Source organism: Entelurus aequoreus, linkage group LG10 (assembly GCF_033978785.1).
Source record: "Entelurus aequoreus isolate RoL-2023_Sb linkage group LG10, RoL_Eaeq_v1.1, whole genome shotgun sequence".
NCBI classification, from domain to species: domain Eukaryota; kingdom Metazoa; phylum Chordata; class Actinopteri; order Syngnathiformes; family Syngnathidae; genus Entelurus; species Entelurus aequoreus.
Window position 1 is genome coordinate 45,039,702 of NC_084740.1, and position 17,446 is coordinate 45,057,147.

Sequence of the window (17,446 nt, forward strand, 5' to 3'; positions counted from 1 at the left end):
CTACTACTAATAGTACTACTACTATAGCTATTACTACTACTACCACTACTACTACTACTACTAGTACTACTACTACTACCACTACTACTACTACTACTACTATTACTACTACAACTATTACTACTACTACTACTACAACTACTACTACTACTACTATTACTACTATTGTTATTACTACTACTATAATTACTACTACTATTACTACCACTACTACTACTATTATTACTACTACCATTACTACTACCATTACTACTACAACTAGTACTACTACTACTACTACTACTACTACTACTACTACTACTACTACCACTACTACTACTATGGGGGAATAATGAACAACAAAACCAGGATTGAAGTGACAGTCCTACAATAGCCGGTTTGTGGACAAGGAGACTACAGCCATGGAAGCAGGTTCAATGTCTTTAAAGCCTGAACCACTAAATAACTGACAGAACATTCAGATTATTTGAAACTGGAGCTTTTATTGGTCCTTCTGAACAAAAAACATGTATTTTTTGCCAAAAATGTATTTGTATTGTATTTGACACAAAATATAATTTTGTATGTTGTTTTCATATACACAGAAATGTCTATCATGTTATTTCCAAATATAAAAAAAAGAAGTCCTGTGGGGAGTGCTCAGAGAGTATGGGGTATCGGACTGTCTGATTGTGGCGGTCCACTCCGTGTATGATCAGTGTCAGAGCTTGGTCCGCTCCCTGTATGATCAGTGTCAGAACTTAGTCCACTCCCTGTATGATCAGTGTCAGGACTTAGTCCACTCCCTGTATGATCAGTGTCAGAGCTTGGTCCACTCCCTGTATGATCAGTGTCAGAGCTTGGTCCGCTCCCTGTATGATCAGTGTCAGAGCTTGGTCCACTCCCTGTATGATCAGTGTCAGAGCTTGGTCCGCTCCCTGTATGATCAGTGTCAGAGCTTGGTCCACTCCCTGTATGATCAGTGTCAGAACTTAGTCCGCTCCCTGTATGATCAGTGTCAGAGCTTAGTCCACTCCCTGTATGATCAGTGTCAGAACTTAGTCCGCTCCCTGTATGATCAGTGTCAGAGCTTAGTCCACTCCCTGTATGATCAGTGTCAGAACTTAGTCCGCTCCCTGTATGATCAGTGTCAGAGTTTAGTCCACTCCCTGTATGATCAGTGTCAGAGCTTAGTCCACTCCCTGTATGATCAGGGTCAGAACTTAGTCCCCTCCCTGTATGATCAGTGTCAGAACTTAGTCCGCTCCCTGTATGATCAGTGTCAGAGCTTAGTCCACTCCCTGTATGATCAGTGTCAGAGCTTAGTCCACTCCCTGTATGATCAGTGTCAGAGCTTAGTCCACTCCCTGTATGATCAGTGTCAGAGCTTGGTCCGCTATGCCGGTGGTAAGTCGGACACGTTTCCAATGAGGGTTGGACTCCACCAAGGCTGCCCTTTGTCACCCATTCTGTTCAGAACTTTTATGGACAGAATTGAGAGTTGAGGGGATCTGGTTTGGTGGCTGCAGGATTAGGTCTCTGCTTTTTGCACATGATGTGGTCCTGATGGCTTCATCTGGCCAGGATCTTCAGCTCTCACTGGATCGGTTCGCAGCCGAGTGTGAAGCGACTGGGATGGGAATCAGCACCTCCAAGTCCGAGTCCATGGTTCTCGCCCGTGAAAGGGTTGAGTGCCATCTCCGGGTTGGGGAGGAGACCCTGCCCCAAGTGGAGGAGTTCAAGTACCTCGGAGTCTTGTTCACGAGTGAGGGAAGAGTGGATGGTGAGATGGACAGGCGGATCGGTGCAGCGTCTTCAGTAATGCGGACGCTGTATCTGATTACATTTATTAAATAGTAATTTTGTTAGTATTTAATTACATTTTTGGAAAGTAAACAAGTAACTATAATGCATTACATTTTGAAGATGTATTTGCTCCAAACTTGCTAAAAATAGAAGACTGTCGGGGATGAAACTAATAATGATTTCTCTTCTTCTCCAAAACGCAAACAACGAGCGTTCTTGTCTTCCTTTTTGTCTCCACTTAAAAAAAGTTCATGACGGCGTGTGAAGAGAAGGATTTGTTGTGCTGAATGGTCTCGCTCACGCTGCTAATTGCCAGATCCATGGCTTGCACTTGTTAGCGTTTACATTGCGTTCGTCTCCTTCCCGTTTCCTGGACGCTTTTTTCTTAGCCAGGAAGTGAGGATGAGAGCCAGCAGGCCCAGCAGGGGGCCACACCAGAGGGGGGTCACACCAGAGGGGGGCCACACCAGCAGGGATCTGACAGATTAGCCACAAGCGCTTTAGCGTTATCCACTTTTGCAGAACTCTCCGCTAATGTGTAGCAGGCTTAGCATTAGCAGTTAGCATTAGCAATATCAAATATGTATTTATCATGCTGAACATTTTTACTACTTTCTGTCTGAAAATGATTGGCACAAACTTGATGATCTAACATCCATTTTTGCAAATATTCATAGCTGCACTGAGTCTGAATTATTTCCTCAAATACATACAATAACCACTAGACAATAAAGATGTCATGTCTGTTCATGTTTTTGTTTTGGCCATGTGGTTGTTTTTTGGACTCTTTTTAGTTCCTGGTTGCACTTCCTTGTTTGGTTTGGTTTCCATGGTCACCCATTAGTTTTCACCTGTCTTGTCACGCACCTGTTTCACATCTCGAGTCACGCACCTGTTTTCACTGATCACGTCACTATTTAAATCTGTCTGTTTCTGTTGTTCGTCCTGGCGTCCTCACACTATTTCAGCACTCTGCTTCATGTCATGTCACAGTTCTTTGCCAAGTAAGTTTTGTTCATTTATGCCACAGCTAGTGTTTTTGTTTAATTGTTCATAGTTTCTGCATTTGTGCAAGTTTTGTGTTTATTACCAAGTTTTGTATTTCCGCCTTTGTGCGCGTCTTTTGTTTTCCTAGTCAAGTTTTTTACCTCCACTGTGAGCGCCTTTTGTTTACTTCCTTTTTTTTGTAGTTTATTAGTGTCAAAATAAATCATGTATACAAATTCACGTCTGGCCCGCGCCAACTTTCCTTTGCCTTCTGGGAGAACCATCCATGCCAGGAACCAAGTCCTGACAAAAGACACGTAAACTGTAAAATACTCTAAAATAATGACCTATGAAGAAAACACAGTTTTAAATAATAAACTAAACACAATTAAACTATAGTTCATATTTTAAATAATAATCAGTTGAACAAACTACTACACACATTATTATTTTACATTTTTATTGCATTGACCTTGGACCTTATATATATATATATATATATATGTGTATATATATATATATATATATATATATATATATATATATATATATATATATATATATATATATATATATATATATATATATATATATATATATATATATATATATATATATATATATAATTTATTTATCATTGGTATTTATATATAATTTATAAAGAAAATTATACATTATTTTAATTCTGAAATATTAGTTATATGAATAAAATGTATATAGCACATGTATACATATATATATATATATATGTATATATATATATATATATATATATATATATATATATATATATATATATATATATATATATATATATATATATAATAAACAAATATGAACAATATACTAGATATTATGATGAATGTATTTCCATAGATTGGTGGATTCTTGTGTGATATTTTATATATGAATGTGCAGATCAGCATATTTGGTAATAATAATAATGACAGTTCATGTTATGTATATAATACTTCAAAATCACTTCACATAATCCAAAGAAAATAATATTGTAATCACAAAAGGATATGCAGTACAATGATCCATCCATCCATCCATCTTCTTCTGATTATCCGAGGTGGGGCCACGGGGGCAGCAGCCTAAGCAGAGAAGCCCAGACCTATACTCCCATTCAGTGTGTTAATCATTGATATTTGGTGAGGTGACAAAGATTGTAATTAGTGCTGAGTAGTCACTTTCCTCACAAGTGGACAATGCTGGTGAAAAGTGCTGAGCGTGCACCTTGTGTGAAAAACACAACAGGCCATCCATCAACTCTTTTGTCCTCCAGCCCATGGCCAGATAAGGTCTTGTGGAGGAGGAACCTTCTTCTGGGGAAGAAAAGAACACGATTAGCATCTTCATTCCAGCAACATTTTTCACTGCCCGTCTAAATAAACACTTTTTGTCAGCCAATCAACTTTCTTTCTTCTTCTTTTTCCTGCCGCCTGCTTTTTGTCACTTTGGTGCACGCACGCACGCACGCACGCACGCACGCACGCACGCACACACACACACACACACACACACACACACACACACACACACACACACACACACACACACACACACACACACACACACACACACACACACACACACACACACAGCTGCTCTCATAAAATATAAATATTATATGCTTACTATGCTACAATGCTGCTTAGTTCGTTCTCATACCTTTTCTTTCATGCCTTTAGAGACTTAGACAAACTTTAATGATCCACAAGGGAAATTTTTTGACATTTGGGGGCTTGTCCGGGATATATTCAATACAATGTATTTTTACTATGTCATCCATCGTTCATTGTTGCAGTTTATATCTATGTATTTGTGGAAAAAATGTTTTATATATAATATATATATCATTTTGTATTGTTTAAATTATATGCAGATATCATTTACTTTTGTTGTGTTTTAAAGACAAAGCTTTGTGCAGTTATTACTCATGTTTTTTGCCGTTTTCCCAATTTTTTGTTTTTTTGTGATGTGTCGAGGGCTGTAGAAGTGAACTGTTTATGGCCACTGTAGTATTAGTACTGTAGTATATTTGTTCATCCTATGGTTACATAATAGACGTGAGTTGTCTTACGTCGGGTTGTAGTAAAACCAGCTGTTCACCTGGCAGGTGATGAAGAGGAGAGGAACAGGGAAGTCCTTCTTTGACTGCTGCATCGTTTACTGCTTTGCACATGTCAATGTTTACTTTTGTATGCACAATAAATCAACACAAAATCAGTACTTTGGAGCAATGTTCACAGACTTTCGGACTATACTAGCATGCTGCTTAGTTTGTTCTTATACCTTTTATTTTCTGCCCTAATGATAATTGTGTTATAAATATTCAATATACATTATACCAGGGGTGGGCAATTAATTTTTACCGGGGGCCGCATGAGCTACCCGAGCACTGCTGGAGGGCCACATCGACAATATTTCAATTAAATTTTGCTCAATATTATTTTTGATATATACCGTAAGATAAATAATAATAATAATAATAATAATAGTAATACTTCAACATAGTGTGTGTAACAGCATTCCATGACTAATATATATAAATTAACATGAATAATAAATGACAGTAAAATAAGCACACGTATGACTGAGGAGTCATAGTGTAACTTTGTGTGGTGTTTGAGTTGTCCGACTTTTTGTGTGGCCATAAACGCACCAGTGGTTTAGTGCTATGCGTGTTGGTGACAGATGACAAGTTGGTTTTGGCCTGGTTTGTACGGCAGAAAATGACTAGTTTTTCCAGATATAATTGTTTTACTCATGTTTTTGGTGTGGTTATGTCCGAATATAAACAGTTTTGTTCAATAAAGTGATCGATATAATTCCTGTCCTCGAAGCATCTCGATAGACGTTACAATAATTGAACGGTGTTCAATTGAACGGTGTTGACGAACACCATTAGGGCCGCTTGTTGTCACTGTCACTCAAAGTTGCATTGCAAAATTCCATAGAATAAATATGTTTATTTTGTTTATAATTCAGATGGGATTTGATTTGGTGCGCGGCATATATACTTGCTGCGCGCAGCGGACGCTTGAGCAGTGCGCAATTGCGCAGGCACGCACCTTAGGTGAGGGGACGTTGCTTTGCAGTTCATGTCTTGTTGAAAACACGGCATTCCTCATCAACTTTTCTCTTTTTGGCGTCTCGGGTGTAAACCGTCCATCACTTGTCGCTGCATGTGCACCTTCACTCGCAGGTTACACACGGACACACCCCCATAAATAATACTTTTCAAAATAAAAGCAGCACAGTTGTATTGCGCGCAGGACATAGATGTTTTTTCAACTTTATTTTGTAATTGCAGTTGTTCACATTCACTCACAATCACGCATACGTCCACACGGAAGTAATACTAATAACGATTTTCAAAACAAAAGCAGCACCGTTGTATTGCACACTCGACATAGATACTTTTTTAAATTTATTTTGTAATTTATAATTGGCCTCACGCGGGCCGGACAGGGACGCACAAAGGGCCGTATGCGGCCCGCGGGCCGCAGAATGCCCAGGTCTGCATTATACAATACAAAATGTATACAATTAAATATACATTACACTTTTGGTGCACACACACACACACACACACACACACCTGCTATCATCAAATTTATAAATGTTAAATACTTACTATGCTAGCATGCTGCTTAGTTTGTTCTTATACCTTTTCTTTTCCGCCTTTGTTAATAATTGTGTTATTAATATTCAATATACAATACAAAATATATAAAATACAATATACAGTACACTTTGGTGCACATACACACCTGTTCTTATAAAATTAAAATGTTATATACGTACTATGCTAGCATGCTGCTTAGTTTGTTCTTATACCTTTTCTTTTCTGCCTTTATTGATATTTGTCTAATAAATATTTTATATATTGTATTTTTATTATAGTTTTGTCATCCATCTTTGATTGCTGCAGTATGCATGTATGTATTTTTTGTGGAAAAAAAGTGTATATATATATATATATATATATATATATATATATATATATATATATATATATATATATATATATATATATATATATATATATATATATATATATATATATATATATATATATATATGTATGTACACATATATATATATATACACATATATATATATATATTTTTTTATTTTATTATTATTTGCTTATATCATTTTATTTTGTTGTGTTTTAAAGACAAAACTTTGTGTTGTTATCTTTTGTGTTTTTTGCCGTTTTCCCAATTTTTAGTTTTTTGTAATGTGCCTAGAGCCAATGACAATCGAGTCAAGGGCCACATATGGCCCCTGTGTCGCACTTTGGGCATACCAGCTGTAGAAGTTAACTGTTTATATAGTCTTAATACTGTAGTATATTTGTTCATCCTATAATAGACGTGAGTTGTTTTACGTCAGAGCAGGGGTTGTAGTAAAACCAGCTGTATATATATATGTAGTGTATACTGTATATACAAAGAGAAAATGAACATGGAAGTCCTTCTTTAGCTGCCGCATTGTTTTATTATACATTACTGCCTTTGCAAAAGTCAATGTTTAGTTTTGTATGCTCAATAAATCAACACAAAATCTGTACTTTGGAGCAATGTTCACGGTTTCCAGTATTTAGCTGGTTGGTTAGTTAGGGTTTGGAGCCCTGATCTCCATCATTGTCACCCTGCACACGGTCCCTATGTTGTTGGCTCAGCTCATTCTTACAACCGTTCATGCTTTTCTCTGCACGTAGTCTTTTTCTTCCTCTTCCTGGAGTTTCCATCATCCATTATGGAAACTGGGCGACCATCATTGATGTCAGGTATCCACTTGTCAAAGTCATACTATCAATAAGTGTGGCACAGTGACTTGTGTTTTCTCATACGCGTCTGTAAAGTCATCAATAGTCTTACTGGGGTTGAGGAGGTCTACGTTTAAGTTGCCACACAAGAAACTAACTCAGTAAATGTTGCCTTAATCCAGTTGTCAAACCTTTCCACGGGTGACTTCATGTTCTACATATGCAGATAATTATTTATATGCAGATAATTATTTATATGCAGATGTTTATTTATATGCAGATAATTATTTATATGCAGATGATTATTTATATGCAGATGATTATTTATATGCAGATAATTATTTATATAAAGATGATTATTTATATGCAGATAATTATTTATATAAAGATGATTATTTATATGCAGATAATTATGTATATGCAGATGATTATTTATATGCAGATAATTATTTATATGCGGATGATTGTTTATATGCAGATGATTATTTATATGCAGATGATTATTTATATGCAGATAATTATTTATATGCAGATGATTATTTATATGCAGATAATTATTTATATGCAGATGATTATTTATATGCAGATGATTATTTATATGCAGATATATATGTATATGCAGATAATTATTTATATGCAGATAATTATTTATATGCAGATGATTATTTATATGCAGATAATTATTTATATGCAGATAATTATTTATATGCAGATGATTATTTATATGCAGATAATTATTTATATGCAGATGATTGTTTATATGCAGATGATTATTTATATGCAGATGATTATTTACATGCAGATAATTATGTATATGCAGATGATTATTTATATGCAGATAATTATTTATATGCAGATGATTATTTATATGCAGATAATTATTTATGTGCAGATGATTATTTATATGCAGATAATTATTTATATGCAGATAATTATTTATATGCAGATGATTATTTATATGCAGATAATTATTTATATGCAGATTATTGTTTATATGCAGATAATTATTTATATGCAGATGATTATTTATATGCAGATGATTATTTATATGCAGATAATTATTTATATGCAGATTATTGTTTATATGCAGATAATTATTTATATGCAGATGATTGTTTATATGCAGATAATTATGTATATGCAGATAATTATTTATATGCAGATAATTATCTATATGCAGATGATTATTTATATGCAGATAATTATTTATATGCAGATGATTATTTATATGCAGATGATTATTTATATGCAGATAATTATTTATATGCAGATGATTGTTTATATGCAGATGATTATTTATATGCAGATGATTATTTACATGCAGATAATTATGTATATGCAGATGATTATTTATATGCAGATAATTATTTATATGCAGATGATTATTTATATGCAGATAATTATTTATATGCAGATGATTATTTATATGCAGATAATTATTTATATGCAGATAATTATTTACATGCAGATGATTATTTATATGCAGATAATTATTTATATGCAGATTATTTTTTATATGCAGATAATTATTTATATGCAGATGATTATTTATATGCAGATGATTATTTATATGCAGATGATTGTTTACATGCAGATGATTATTTATATGCAGATGATTATTTATATGCAGATGATTATTTATATGCAGATAATTATTTATATGCAGATGACTATTTATATGCAGATGATTATTTATATGCAGATAATTATGTATATGCAGGTAATTATTTATATGCAGATGATTATTTATATGCAGATAATTATTTATATGCAGATGATTATTTATATGCAGATGATTATTTATATGCAGAAGATTATTTATATGCAGATAATTATGTATATGCAGATAATTATTTATATGCAGATGATTATTTATAAGCAGATAATTATTTATATTCAGATGATTATTTATATGCAGATGATTATTTATATGCAGATAATTATGTATATGCAGATAATTATTTATATGCAGATAATTATTTATATGCAGATGATTATTTATATGCAGATGATTATTTATATGCAGATAATTATTCATATGCAGATAATTGTGTATATGCAGATGATTATTTGTATGCAGATGATTATTTATATGCAGATAATTATTTATATGCAGATGATTATTTATATGCAGATGATTATTTATATGCAGATTATTGTTTATATGCAGATAATTATTTATATGCAGATGATTATTTATATGCAAATAATTATTTATATGCAGATTATTGTTTATATGCAGATAATTATTTATATGCAGATGATTATTTATATGCAGATAATTATTTATATGCAGATTATTGTTTACATGCAGATAATTATTTATATGCAGATGATTATTTATATGCAGATGCTTATTTATATGCAGATAATTATGTATATGCAGATAATTAATTATATGCAGATAATTATTTATATGCAGATGATTATTTGTATGCAGATAATTATTTATATGCAGATGATTATTTATATGCAGATGATTATTTATATGCAGATATTTATGTATATGCAGATAATTATTTATATGCAGATGATTATTTATATGCAGATAATTATTTATATGCAGATGCTTATTTATATGCAGATTATTATTTATATGCAGATTATTGTTTATATGCAGATAATTGTTTATATGCAGATGATTATTTATATGCAGATTATTGTTTGTATGCAGATGATTATTTTTATGCTGATGATTATTTATATGCAGATAATTATTTATATGCAGATGATTATTTATATGCAGATAATTATTTATATGCAGATGACTATTTATATGCAGATAATTATTTATATGCAGATGATTATTTATATGCAGTTAATTATGTATATGCAGATGATTATTTATATATAGATGATTATTTATATGCAGATAATTATTTATATGCAGATGATTATTTATATGCAGATGATTATTTATATGCAGATAATTATGTATATGCAGATAATTATTTATATGCAGATAATTATTTATATGCAGATGATTATTTATATGCAGATGATTATTTATATGCAGATTATTGTTTATATGCAGATAATTATTTATATGCAGATGATTATTTATATGCAGATGATTATTTATATGCAGATAATTATTTATATGCAGATCATTGTTTATATGCAGATGATTATTTATATGCAGATGATTATTTATATGCAGATAATTATTTATATGCAGATGATTATTTATATGCAGATAATTATTTATATGCAGATGATTATTTATATGCAGATAATTATGTATATGCAGATAATTATTTATCTGCAGATAATTATGTATATGCAGATGATTATTTATATGCAGATGATTATTTATATGCAGATAATTATTTATATGCAGATGATTATTTAGATGCAGATGATTATTTATATGCAGATGGTTATTTATATGCAGATAATTATGTATATGCAGATAATTATTTATATGCAGATAATTATTTATATGCAGATGATTATTTAAATGCAGATGATTATTTATATGCAGATTATTGTTTACATGCAGATAATTATTTATATGCAGATGATTATTTATATGCAGATGATTATTTATATGCAGATAATTATTTATATGCAGATGATTATTTATATGCAGATGATTATTTATGTGCAGATGATTATTTATATGCAGATAATTATTTATATGCTGATAATTATTTTAATGCAGATGATTATTTATATGCAGATCATTATTTATATGCAGATGATTATTTAAATGCAGATGATTAATTATATGCAGATAATTACGTATATGCAGATAATTATTTATATGCAGATAAGTATTTATATGCAGATGATTATTTACATGCAGATGATTATTTACAGTATATGCAGATGATTATGTATATGCAGATAATTATTTACATGCATATGATTATTTACAGTATATGCAGATGATTATTTATATGCAGATAATTATTTACATGCAGATGATTATTTACAGTATATGCAGATAATTATTTATATGCATTAGATAATTATTTATATGCAGATGATTATTTATATGCAGATAATTATTTATATGCAGATAATTATTTATATCCATTAGATAATTATTTATATGCAGATGATTAATACAGTTTTGCTTTTTCCATGACACATCTTAAAGCGTATACATTGTACAATATTATGGAGAGCAAACGTCATGTTTGTATTGTCACCTAAGTTGGTTTAGTTGTTGGTATTCTTCCAGTTTCCTTCTTCATCATCAATAGTTGTTGGTATTCATCATCAATAGTTGTTGGTATTCATCAATAGTTGTTGGTATTGTTCCAGTTTCCTTCTTCATGATCCATCATGTTTCTGAGACAGCCATCACTTCAATTGTTGAATTGTCCCCAAACATCTTTCAATTGATGTCATTTAATACACACTTGTTCTGTAGTTGTTATGAAGAACAACTGCAGAACATTTCGTGTTACCATGGCAACGTTATTCACGAAAAACCAAAAAATGGGCCTATTGATTAGGTATGGCGCTTTGGTCTAATACGAGACGAACCCCCACATATGTTATACCGTCGGAAAAAGGTCTACTTTCCAGCTTTGGATGTATCTTAAATTAGGAACATTTCAGGTTACCATGGCGACGCTATTCACGATTAAATCAAAATATGCGCCAATTGCTTTTGCAAAAATGGGCCAGCCTACTTTGTCTAATACGAGACAAACCGGCCAACGAACCCCCACACATTTATACTGTCGGAAAGGTCTTGTTTGCGTCAATGGCCGTATTCTGAAGTGGGGACATTTCGTGTCACCATGGCAACCCTATTCACGAACAAAAAAAAACCCACCTTTTGTCTACTACGAAACAAACCGGCAAACGAACCCCCACATGTGTTACACCATCGGAAAGGTCTCGTTTGCTCCTCAAAGCGTTTGCCCATAATCACACATGAAGTTTTTAAAGCAATCCTACATCAACTCCTGTCAGTGTGTAATATTGACAGCTTCATTAATTACATCAGGCTGCGGAATTACACACAAAAATCGTAAAAATTTGCACAAAAAAAGTTAGCACTTTGATGTTAGCGTGCTATCATGCTATCATTAGCACGTTAGCAGTTAACACGTGTCACATTTCAAGTTATATAACTCTAAGGTGTTTGGCTGCGGAATTACACAAAAATGCGTCAAATAAGCTGGAAACGTAGCCATGCTAATGTTAGCATGCTAGCACGCTAACGTTAAGAAGCTAGCACATGACTGGGTAAGAAGAAATACCAAAATACAGTATTTGTTGGTGTAGACACAGAAAGTAGCAAAAAAGCTAGCATTAAACGTTAGCATGCTAATATGAGATACGCTAGCAAAAAAGCTAACATTCTCACAAGTTTGCTAGCAGTTAGCTAACATTAAAGTGCTACCTTTTTGAGCTAATTTTGCAACCGTTTACCCTAGAGTCATATAACTTCATATGTGACACTTGTTAACTGTTAGCATGCTAATATTAGCATGCTAACATTTTAATATGAACATGCTACCTTTTTAGCTAACTTTACGTTTTTTCTCTACTTACACAGCCATCCACCTTACAGTCATATAACTTGGTATGTGACACATGCTAACTGATCGCATGCTACCATTAGCTTGCTAGCGTGCTAAAATTAGCACGCTAACTTTTCGAGCTAATTTTGCAACCGATTATCCCAGAGTCGTATAACTTGGTACGTGGCACTTGTAAACTGTTAGCATGCAAACATTAGCATGCTAACATTAAAGTGCTACCTTTTCCCCCTCTAATTCCCCAGCCATACACCTCAGAGTCATATAACTTGGTATGTAACACAAGCTAACTATTATCATGCTCATGTTGGCTTGCTAGCATGCTTACATTAGCATGCTAACTTGTTGAGCTACTTTTGTTACCGATTAGCCCAGAGTAATATTACTTGGTATGTGACACTTGTTAACTGTTAGCATGCAAACCATAGCATGCTAGCAAGCTAACTTAGGCTTGCTAACTTTTTCATTTAATTTTACACTTTTTTTTTCTATTTCCGCAGCCACACGCCTTTGAGTCATATAACTTTGTATATGAAACATGCTGACTGTTATCATGCTATCGTTAGCACACATGCTCTGTTAGCATTTTTATGTAAACATGCTACTTATTTAGGCTAGCTCTGTGGCTCATTTTTATCCGTTACACCTGCACCTTACGGATTCAGACAGTCGGCACCATCTAATAAGTCCGGCCAGAAGTCCAGGGCACAGATAGCAGGCCCATCAACATTTACGCGGGAATGTTGTAGTTTATTTTGACATGACTGGACAATTAGTTTGCTTTAATAAATGTTTTTAATATTATGCTTTTTTTAAACAGCTCAACACAAAAAGGACTTAAACACTCTTTTAAAAAAGATGTTGGTGTCTCGCCAGATTTTATATTTTATAGGAATACAGAATTGGTATTCGTGCTGTAGGAGCACTTGCATTCAGAGGAGGAGCTACACTTCCAGGTTTTTATTCCAGTTTTACGCTTTGTTAACTCAAAATAAGGATTGTTTGGATCTCACTTTCATGGTGAAAGATGTTTGCTCATGTGATCTGTGATATTTCTACCTGAATAAATATTCTCTTATTGCACAAGTTAATAATAATAATAATAATAATGGATTAGATTTATATAGCGTGTATAAGTTAATGGAGTTGAAATCTCTGCATGACAACGTTTTCAACTTCTCTATTTATGAACACAGTTTATTATTCATCCCTTTTAGTTTTCCTATGAACTTTCAGCCACAAACTTTGTTGGCGTGAAAAGGAAACTGTGACAATATTGTGTCTCACATACGCTTTACAAACATTGTGCAAACTCTAGCTAGCTGACATTAGCATGTTGTTGAACGCTAACAAAAGCATGGGACAGATGAAGACCTCCCGCTGTTGCAAAGTGGGCGGAGTCCTGCGCCCCCGCCTGGCCCCGAGCCTCACAAGGCCCCGCCCCCTCATTAATCACTGCCTCTTTTCAGCTGTCAGTGACAACACAAACGGCACAATGTTGCTTTTTAGTGCAGCAAAATCATCTGAAATAAAAACTTTGCATTTTCTCCTTTTTGTCCTCAATAAAACACGCCAAGCTTTTTTCTCATCGCATGCGACCAACTTCCTGTTAGCGTGCGACCAACTTCCTGTTAGCGCTCTTTCACATTGTAACCTCTTTATGTTCTGTATGGAGATATGTTTCTATTAGGCATTTAATATTTGTATTATTATTATTATTATTATTATTATTTAAACTGTTTATGTTTTTAGATATGTTTCTATTAGGCATTTAATATTTGTATTATTATTATTATTATTATTATTATTATTATTATTATTATTATTATTATTATTTAAACTGTTTATGTTTTTAGATATGTTTCTATTAGGCATTTAATATTTGTATTATTATTATTATTATTATTATTATTATTATTATTATTTTAACCTGTTTATGTTTTTAGATATGTTTCTATCAGGCATTTAATATTTGTATTATTATTATTATTATTATTATTATTATTATTATTTAAACTGTTTATGTTTTTAGATATGTTTCTATTAGGCATTAAACATTTGTATTATTATTATTATTATTATTATTATTATTATTATTATTATTTTAACCTGTTTATGTTTTTAGATATGTTTCTATTAGGCATTTAATATGTGTATTATTATTATTATTATTTTAACCTATTAATGTTTTTAGATATGTTTCTATTAGGCATTTAATATTTGTATTATTATTATTATTATTATTATTTAAACTGTTTATGTTTTTAGATATGTTTCTATTAGGCATTTAATATTTGTATTATTATTATTATTATTATTATTATTATTATTATTATTATTTTAACCTGTTTATGTTTTAGATATGTTTCTATTAGGCATTTAATATTTGTATTATTATTATTATTATTATTATTATTATTATTATTATTATTATTATTATTTTAACCTATTTATGTTTTTAGATATGTTTCTATTAGGCATTTAATATTTGTATTATTATTATTATTATTATTATTATTATTATTATTATTATTATTATTATTATTATTATTATTATTATTACTTTAACCTGTTTATGTTTTTATATATGTTTCTATTAGGCATTTAATATTTGTATTATTATTATTATTATTATTATTATTATTATTATTATTATTATTATTATTATTATTATTATTATTATTATTATTTTAACCTATTAATGTTTTTAGATATGTTTCTATTAGGCATTTAATATTTGTATTATTATTATTATTATTTTAACCTATTTATGTTTTTAGATATGTTTCTATTAGGCATTTAATATTTGTATTGTTATTATTATTATTATTATTATTATTATTATTATTATTTTAACCTCTTTATGTTTTTAGATATGTTTGTATTAGGCATTTAATATTTGTATTATTATTATTATTATTATTATTATTATTATTTTAACCTGTTTCTGTTTTTAGATATGTTTCTGTTAAGCATTTATTATTTGTATTATTATTATTATTATTATTATTATTATTATTTTAATCTGTTTATGTTTTATATGTGTTTCTATTAGGCATAGATTTAACGTGTTATTATTATTATTATTATTATTATTATTATTATTATTATTATTATTATTTAAACTGTTTATGTTTTTAGATGTGTTTCTATTAGGCATATATTTAACTTGTTGTTATTATTATTATTATTATTATTATTATTATTATTATTATTATTATTGTGATTATTGTTCTTTGAATCTGTTTATTTTTCTATATATGTTTTTATTTGTCACAGATTGATTATTATTATTATTATTATTATTATTATTATTATTATTATTATTATTATTATTATAATGATGATGATGATGATGATGATGATGATTTAATGTTATTTTAATGTTTGTACATATATTTCTATTAGTCACAAAATTATTGTAATGTTATTTAAATCTAGTTATGTTTGTAGACATGTTTCTATCTATGACAAATCCTAAAACTGTTTGAAAATCACAAGATCAAATATATATTCCATCCATCCATCCATTTTATACCGCTTGTCCCTTTTGGGGTCGCGGGGTTTATATTGTGGATAAAAAAGGAAGTCCAGTTGTAACAGTTTTGTAAATATTTTAAAGTGCAGGATGATTAGTTTAGGCAAGTTCCAAATGTAGAAATGTTCATGACGACATCCTAAATATGTTTTAAAATCAAAAACATTTTCACAACAAAAAGTATACATTTCTAATTATGTTTAAAATATGTTTTAGTTATCAATCAAACCCAGAGGATAAAAGTAAATGTATTTGTGTGACAGAGGCTCTGAGACGTGTGAGTCATGGAGGTGAAGGAGCGCCGACCTTACCGCTCGCTGACGGCGAGACAGGACGCCGAGCGCCGCTACACCAGCTCCTCGGCCGACAGCGAGGACGGCAGAGCCAACTCCAAGTCCTACAGTTCTACCGAGACCCTCAAGGCCTTCGACCACGACTCCAGGGTCAACTACGGCAGCCGGGTCAAGGACCTGGTGCACCACGAGGTGGACGAGTACGGCCGGCAAGGTTTGTTGGGGTCCTGACCCTCATGTAACATGTCCATTATAAAGGACATCATGAAACATGTCCATTAGGGAGGACGTCATGTAACACGTCCGTTATAAAGGACATCATTTAACATGTCCATTAGGGAGGACGTCATGTAACACGTCCGTTAGGGAGGACATCAAGTAACATGTTCATTAGGGAAGACGTCATGTAACACGTCCGTTATAAAGGACATCATTTAACATGTCCATTAGAGAGGACGTCATGTAACACGTCCGTTAGGGAGGACGTCATGTAACACGTCCGTTATAAAGGACATTATGTAACATGTCCATTATAAAGGACATCATGTAACATGTC

The 17,446-nt window shown here is 31.7% G+C and overlaps 1 protein-coding gene across 18 annotated transcripts in view; it reads left to right on the forward strand.

Moving 5' to 3' along the window:
- tenm4 (teneurin transmembrane protein 4) overlaps nucleotides 1-17,446 on the forward strand; it is a 312,747-nt gene that overhangs the window by 27,463 nt on the left and 267,838 nt on the right. For all 18 annotated transcript variants that reach the window (XM_062060986.1, XM_062060970.1, XM_062060972.1 and 15 more), the window contains exon 2: nucleotides 16,861-17,104. In XM_062060986.1, coding sequence (XP_061916970.1) covers nucleotides 16,882-17,104 — 223 coding nt within the window. In that variant the 5' untranslated portion in view covers nucleotides 16,861-16,881. The remainder of the gene's footprint in view (nucleotides 1-16,860; nucleotides 17,105-17,446) is intronic.